The following is a 7,603-nucleotide window of genomic DNA, read 5'->3' on the forward strand; positions in this document are numbered from 1 at the left end:
CCTGCACCCCCTCCTCCCTCCGCCTGCAGAACGACCCCCACCACCCTCCACACTCACCGTTGGTCTCTAGCTGGGCAGGTCCCAGCTCTCGTGCGGCTGGCCCTGCCTCCTCTCCGTGCCAGGGTGGGGTGCTGAGCAGGGCGGGAGCCCCTCCGAGCTGCCCTTGGCTGGCGCGCTGCCCACCTTGTGGGGCGGGGCCAGGGCTGGGTGCCAGGGGCCCAGGACCTGCATCCCTTGAGCACAGGCAGAGGGAGGGCAAGCGCCCCCCGGACCCCAGGCGGTGCCCTTGGCATCCTGTGGTCGCAGCACAGAGGTGGCCAGGACCCCATCCCCGTCACCTGAGCCCCATTTCCACATATCTCACAAAACAGGAGCTTCCAAAATTAGAATTTATTTCTGTTTCTAAGGAATGAATCCACAAGCGTGGCTGCCTCTGCGCCCCACCGGGCTTGCAGCTGTGGGTTCCACCTGATTTGAGTCAACACAGAGAGACCCAGAGGGCGCCCGGACGCTGGCTGGGGCAGGGCAGCTCAACCACGGTCTGCGGCTGCGGCCCCACAAGCCATCTGTCCAGTGAGGGTCACGCGGCCCCTGCGCACCCCCATTGGAGGCATAGGAAGCAGGTTCCAGCCAGGACAGCAGCTCACACCTGAGGTGCCAGCTGGACCCCGAGGCTGACCTTCTCGGGACAGAGACCCAAAAAGAGAGAATTTCTTTTTGTCCCAATCAGATTTAAGGCTTGTATTTCCTGACACTTGCTTCAGTTTGTTTTTTCTTTAAAGTTAAAATTACCTGAGTAAAGATTTTCAGACATTTAAAAAAGCCAAAAACACAGAATCTCTGCAGGCAGAGACGGAGCCAGGGAGGCAGCAGGCCGAGCCCAGGAAGCCGGGCGCAGCCGGGTCCACTGGAGAGTCCGCGGCCACGCTAAAGAGCTGCCTGGGGCACCCGGCCCTTCCCAAACCCGCCTGGACCCGGAACCCCCCATGAGACGTTCCTGGGCCAGGGCACAAGAAGGCACAGTGAGGTAGGGGACAGCAGCTGGCTGGCTACACCCCGCCGCCTGGGGTGCCGAGGGGTGCCGTGCGCCTCAGCCCTCCCCCAGCCCTGCCCCCTGGGAGCTGGGCCCCTGCAGCATGAGTGGGGAGGTGAGGAGGGGGCTGCTGGGAAGCCTCGGCTCAGACAGTTCAATAATCCTTTATTTGGGTGGTGTGGACGGGGGTGCAGGCACGGCTTGGCCTGGACCCCCACGGCGGGTGGAAGGGCCGTGGGTGGGCTCGGCGCTCAGGGTGCTTCCGCAGGTGGTGCAGGCTCCCCGGGAGCCCCTCAGCAACCACGTGAGCCGCCACCGCCCGGCTGTGGTCGCTCCCTGGGCGGTGCTTCCTACTTGTGTGGGCGGGCGGTGGCCGCCCTCTCGAGGCAGTACTGCGCGGCCGGCAGCGACAGCACCAGGCTCACAGTGCGGCGGCCCATCCAGTACAGGCCGTAGCCCAGCAGGCCGAAGAAGGCAGCCTTCACAGCCAGCCGGGACACTCTGCCGGAGATGGACGGCGGCGGGACGCTGGGGAGGGAGGGCAGGGCTGGGCCTGGGCTCCCCAAGCCTCAGCCCCCACTCTGGGGTCACCGCCATGCGCGGATGATGCTCCCTGGGGTCCAGCCTCCACCTGGGGGCTCACAGGGTGGGGCCCGGGCCACGGGGAGGCGGCTCACGTCATGATTTCCTGGATGTTGAGGTCGGTGCTCCAGTTCTTCTCGATGCCGGGCACGTGGCCCATGCCCACGACTCCCACGACCACGGCGGGGACGCACTTCCTGGGCTCGGCTGTGGTGGAGCAAGTCAGCACAGGCTCAGGGGTGTCCCTGAGAGCCCCGGGCCCGTGGGGACACTCAGCTCACCGTCGGAGGAGCGAGGCAGCTCGAGGCGCTGGGCAGCCTGGCGCAGCATGTAGGTCAGGTAGACGTCTCGCTCCGAGACGATGGTGCGGTGCAGGTCGGGGAACTCGCCAATCATCTCGGCCATCATCTGCTCCAGCAGGTCCTTCTGCTTGCAGCGCTCCACGTCGTCCTTGCTGGGGCAGAGGGTGCGGCTGCCAGCCCCGAGGGACAGGGCGGGGGCGGCGGGGGGCTGGTGCTGTTGACCCAGGGCAGGGGCTGCGGCACCATTGGTTCGGGGTTTTCCACGGAAGGAAGGGCAGGGAGGGCCTTGTCTGAGGAGGCTCGGCTGGCTGGAAGGTGGGCAGGTGCGGCCGCACCAGGACGTGCTGCGCAGCCGGCCAGCCTCCCCTGCAGGTCGCCCCTGCGCCACGGCCACGGCGCCCAGGCTGCCCTACCTGATTGGGTCTGACAGGAAACACAGGCCCCAGGCCAGCTTGACCTTCTGCCAGAAGGAGAGCGCGGCGATGGCTCTCTTGAAGGTGACGGGGATGGGCCGGTCGCCCAGGTGGAACTTGCAGAAAGGCACCCTGCTGGCCTGGACAGAGGCTGGGCGTTGGGGAGCGGCAGGGGCCTGGGCCGCTGCCCCCCGTCCCCCCCAGACTGCACCCTGCGCCCACCTCCTTAAAGGCCTCCCTGAACTCGCCGCCGGGGGCCATGCCCAGCTGCTCGGTGATGTGCGCCGACACCTTCAGCAGCAGCATCTGCATGAGTCCCGACATGAGCCCGTTCTGCAGGCAGAGGGAGGCCGGGCTCAGCTGCGCACCTCACAGGGGCAGAGCTGAGGCACAGGGATAGCGAGGTGCCCCTCCGGCAGGCCCAGGTGTGAGCTCTGCACGGGCTGTCCTTGGGTCCCGCCACGCACAAGGCATGGGCCACCCTGGCCTCAACAGTGCTTTCCAAAGGCAGCTCCTCTTAGGAAAAGCCCTTTGTGAAACAGTCACGGGTTGAAGAGGGGCGGTCTCCACCGTCACAGGTGCCCGACCCTGGGCAAACACGCTGGGGTCCAGGGCCTTGCCAAGGCAGCCCCGTCACTCCCCACGTCCGCCCGCGGAGGCCGACAGACAGTGCACGGCACCAGGCACGGACGCCAGGCACGCCCACGTCACGCCGAGCACAGCGTGAGGCCGCCGGGCTCTGGTCTTCCAGGCCGGCGGGGTCAGTGCATGAGGAGAGGCTCCCCAGGAAGGGCGAAGCCCTGGAGACAGGCCCAGCTCTCCCCGGGCCTGGGTGGAGGGGCCTCCCCCAGGCAGAGCTCTAGGGAGCACCCGAGACCAGGGGGACCTGGGCTGCAGGTGCGCAGGGGCAGAGCAGGGAGCGCGGCGCCTGCGCACCTGCCTCACGGCCTGCTGCAGCTTCTCCAGGCTGATCTCCTTGGCCTCGCGCAGCAGTGTGCTCTCGTCCATCTTCAGCATGGACACGCGGTACTGGCAGAGCTCCACCACCACCACGTCGGGCTGCACCTCGCGGATGGTCTGCAACAGCCACGGTCGCACCTCGCTCGGTGCCGCCTGCCCTCCCCAGTGTCCTCGAGCTGACCCAGCACCAAGAGGCTGCCCCGCCCCAGGGTGGCCAGTGTTGACGCCACCCGGCACCCTGCTGCCGTGCTCTTTAGCAACTAAAGAGAGAAAGTTACGAACAGGTTCACGTGGAAAGATGGAAAGGCACGACGCTCGCACAGCTCTGGGGCAGGAAGCACAGCCTGGCCACTCCCGGGGGGCCACGGACTTGGAAGCGCGTCCAGTGTGGAGGGAGGCGGCGTGCGGTGCGCTGGCGCCTCTCGGAGGCCCCCTGGGCTCTGGACGCAGGAGCTCACCCTCAGCCCCCGTCCTGCTGACGGCGGGGGCCTGCAAGGTCAGACCAGCGGGCTGTGGCACTCACCTTCACGACGTCCCTCTTGCTGTCGTCACTGAAGTGGGCCGTGCCCACCACATACACCCTGCTCCCGTCCTCGGCCACCAGCTGGGTCACGGTGTGCGGCAGGTTGGGCCGCTCACGCCGCCGCTTCAGCTTCATCTCCAGGAGCAGGTTGAAGGCGTCCACATCGGCTGCAACGACAGCAAAGGCCATCGGGACTCTGAGGACAGCCGCCGGCACTGGCAGTCTGGGCTCTGCAGAACCTTCTGGGTTCCCAGGACTGCGCAGATGTGGGGTGGGAACCAAGTCTCGATGTGAAACCCAAAACTCACGGGGCACAGGCTCCCCAAGTGTCAGGGTCCCCGAGCCTGGCCAGCCTAGGGGAGAGCGTGTGCTGTCTGTCTGCCTCTGAGCCTGGGCCTCAGCAGCCCTTTGTCCCACCCCATGAGGACAAGGCCCAGGCTGCCATGGGGAGCGCCAATGAGAGGGGACAGAGGGGACCAGGTGCCCTCAAGAGCACTGGCCTGTCTTGGCTCAGCTGGGGGAGGAGCTCTGCGTAGGCACAAGCTGGGCCACCTTCCGGAGTAGGGGCCCCGCTCCGCTCACCGCGCCGTGCTCAGGCGCCTGCCTGCTGACGTCGGTGCTGCCTGCGGCCCAGCACTCCGCATCCGCACTGCCAGTGCCCAGGCGGGGCGCCTGTGCCCCCAGGCACGGCTCTGAGCCTTGCAGCACCCACCTGGGTCTCGGCCAGGGCCCCGCTCGCCTCGGGCCGCTGCCCGCACCCCTACACCGACGGCCCAGCACGGGGAACGGCTGAGGCCCGAGAGGACACGTACACGGGTTCTGAGCTTCTCCAGGAAGCACCCTGGGCACCGGCTCCGAAGCCCCTGCCGTCACCGCAGGCTCCGCGTCGGCCTGCAGAGGGAGGAGAGTTCACGTGGGGGTGTCCACGGGCCCTGGACTGCCGGAGTCCCAGTGGCCTTGGGGGTCACACACTCCCAGGATCCCACTGCCCCGGCCACCTGGAGGCCTCTGCCTTCACCACCATCGCCTGGCAAGGCCGCCAGCCCGCCCAGGGCTCCTCTCCCGCGGAAATGCTTCCTGTCTGACCCCAGAAAGCCGGGTGAGGCTCTTCTTTGCAGGGAACAGCCAAAGGGGCCCCAGGACGCCCCACGCTGCGTGGCGGCAGTGCGGACCCCGTCTGGCCCTGAGGTTGTTCAGGGGGAAGACCCCAGCCCCTCACCTCCTGCGGTGGCTGCTCCTCCCCCTCCATGGCTGGGCGGCAGCTCCCGGTGGAAGGCGGAAGCCTGAAGAGACAGGAGGCGGCTCTCTCACCCGGAGCCCAGGGCTGCCTGGCACAGGGCTGGCACAGGGCTGCCTCCGGCCGACCACAGGCCGCTGAGGCACAGGGCCCAGCACAGGGCTGCCTCCGGCCGACCACAGGCCGCTGAGGCCCAGGGTCCTTTCGGGCAGGGCCTGGGCAGACAGGAGCTGGCAGCCACTGGGCGCTGGGGCACTCACCACGAACAAAATGCAGAAAGGGCACAGGGGCCAGAGCAGAGCCAGAGGGGCCCCAACCCTCACCCAGCACCATGCGCAAACAGAAGGCAGCGAATCCGCGTACCAAGCTGTGCAGAGCTCCCGAGAGACGGTATTTCAGGACAGAGTAACGTGGCTGCTCTCCCGGGTCATGGACCCCAGGGCCTTTGTACCAAAGCCACTTCAAAGAACCTCCCAACCCCTTTATTCATCCCACCGCGGGTGACAAGGTCGGTGCAGCTGTCAGCACAGCCGGCAGGCAGAGTCGGGGAAAGCAAGCCGGCGACCGTCACGAGGAGCTGAGACGCTCCCCAGCTTAAGAGAAAAGAGACAGAAACACAACACAGACGCAGCCACGTTGGAGGTCCTGACAAGGCCTGAGGCAGAGCCCTGCAGAGGCCGCCAGCGCACACAGGTCTTCACCGAGGCCTGCAGGAAGAAACCTGGAGCCGGGGATGCGGGTGGCACACAGGACCCGAGGGACCACTGTGGAGCCGGAGGAAGGAGACACACCAGGGAACAGGGACACACACAGCATCGGTGAGACCCACGGGGTGGCCGAGGCTGGGGTAGGGACCAGTGGTCACATGAGCACTGGCCACATGCCCTGTCTTCCACAGGGCTCTTCGTGGACCTGCTCACCCACAGAGCCAAGGGGCAACGTGTTCACAAAGTCACCAGACTCCATGCGGATCCTGACAGACGGGTATGACACCACCTCATGGGGTCGTTAAAACATTCAAACCAAAATTTGGAGCCTCACACAGAGTCACAGCAGCTGACCAGCACGCTGACCACATGACAGGACAGCCAGCACGTGCAGACAGTGCGGAAAGGCGGCAGGACGCACATGCTGTTCGACAGACACTGCGAGGGAGACGAGCCTCGGGCAGGTGGCAGGGGCAGCAAAGGGCCACGGCTGGACCCTGACTTGGGAAAGTCGCTTAGAAACAATGAGCCTGTTGGCCTGACAACCTAGGTGGATGGTGCAGCGCTAAGGAACGATGCTGACTTGTCTTTTGTTTTGTTTTAAAGTGTCTACACCCAGCAGAGACATGTGTTTATGGGCCAAACTATGCGGCATCTGGGATGTGTCTCAGAGGAGCCACCGTGGGGAGGGCACAGTGGACGAGCTCTGGCCGACGCCAGGCGCCGCGCAACTGCCCAGATCACTTTGGTTTCACTGTTGCTGCACGATTCTCAGAACTCTCATCATAAAAAGAAAAGATGAATAAGAAAACGAACTGATGCTATCTCAAGCTCCTGTCCCCTCGGTACCCTACAGCCACAGAGCTGCAGCAAGCTCAGACCTGCCCCCCAGGCCATGGCCATCCAAGCCACTGCACCTCTGAGCTCCGGTTTCCTCACCTGCAAACAGGAGGGGCTTCGGCAAGGTACCTGGGAGGGCGGCTCAGGGGCTAGACAGGCAGGGACACCTCCGGCAGGGGAAGGGGTTTCCCTTGGTGCAACCTAAGTCCTGATCTGGTGTCCAGGGACACACTGATGTGCCCTAGAGCCAAGAAGGGGGCAGCCCCTCCTGAGGACAGCCAGGCCTCCTACAAGAGGAACTGGCTCGGGCAGGGTGGCAACAGGGCTACCAGGCTGGCTCTGAACCTGCCCTCACCCCGCCCTGTGGACTCAGCCCTGGGTCTCAGCCCAGCTTATCACCTGAACCAGCTCATCACCTCCTCCCCACGGGGAGGTTTGAGCCTCAGCCCCCACCCTGCCCTGGGCACCCCAGAGGTCGGCACGTCCAGGAAGCGGCACTGTTGGCACCAGCCAGAGCACCCGGGCCTCTGCCAAAGCCCGAGGGCATCACCCGGGGCTTCCTCCTTGCCCTCCTCACAGGTCAAAGCCGGTCACTGATGCAAGGCACCAACCGAAACACAAACAGGAAGGTGTGCTGAGGATGGCACCGCAGCCAGAGCCCCGGCAAGTGGCCTGCCAGGAGCAGGAGACACCTGGTCAAGCTGAACACACGGCAGCAAACGGTTCCTCCTCACGGCAGCCCAAGCGCGAAGGAGACCCTTTAAAACACCCTGTGCAGTCCGCGGAGGTTTATGAGGGCCAGAGAACGAATGGGAAGCACCCACGTCGGCCGCAGCCCTTCCCCCACGGGCGTGGCAGCCACAGGTCTGTGGTCAGCCCCAGCCCTGCCCCCTGAGGCTTGCCCAGGGCGTGCCTGTGACGGGCACCGGGCATGGGGAACATGCCCGCAGCAGGGACTGGTCCTGCTCCGGCCACGCCGTGGGGCGTACAGGTCTCACAGCAGCTT

General features: G+C 65.8%; 1 protein-coding gene across 1 annotated transcript; it reads right to left on the reverse strand.

Annotated features, from left to right (window-relative positions):
• Nucleotides 1–64: 64 nt before the first annotated feature.
• On the reverse strand, nucleotides 65–5,157 carry TRABD (TraB domain containing). Its single transcript, XM_012648734.1, has 9 exons — nucleotides 5,033–5,157; nucleotides 4,626–4,704; nucleotides 3,814–3,980; nucleotides 3,267–3,407; nucleotides 2,553–2,663; nucleotides 2,331–2,470; nucleotides 1,897–2,069; nucleotides 1,711–1,822; nucleotides 65–1,561 (listed from the first exon to the last, which is right to left on the reverse strand). Exons 1-9 carry the CDS (start codon nucleotides 5,060–5,062, stop codon nucleotides 1,384–1,386), a joined length of 1,131 nt encoding a protein of 376 aa, XP_012504188.1. The 5' UTR covers nucleotides 5,063–5,157; the 3' UTR covers nucleotides 65–1,383.
• Between the last annotated feature and the right edge of the window lie 2,446 nt (nucleotides 5,158–7,603).

This window comes from Propithecus coquereli, unplaced genomic scaffold (assembly GCF_000956105.1).
Source record: "Propithecus coquereli isolate 6110/MARCELLA unplaced genomic scaffold, Pcoq_1.0 Scaffold294, whole genome shotgun sequence".
Classification (NCBI taxonomy): Eukaryota; Metazoa; Chordata; class Mammalia; order Primates; family Indriidae; genus Propithecus; species Propithecus coquereli.

Excerpts from the sequence above, each read along its gene's own strand:
- TRABD (XM_012648734.1), bottom strand. The coding sequence starts at position 5,062 with ATGGAGGGGGAGGAGCAGCCACCGCAGGAG. Across the intron at positions 2,471-2,552 it reads TCAGGGAGGCCTTTAAGGAG|GCCAGCAGGGTGCCTTTCTG; the intron begins GTGGGCGCAGGG and ends GCCTCTGTCCAG. Across the intron at positions 1,562-1,710 it reads AACATCCAGGAAATCATGAC|CGTCCCGCCGCCGTCCATCT; the intron begins GTGAGCCGCCTC and ends CTCCCTCCCCAG.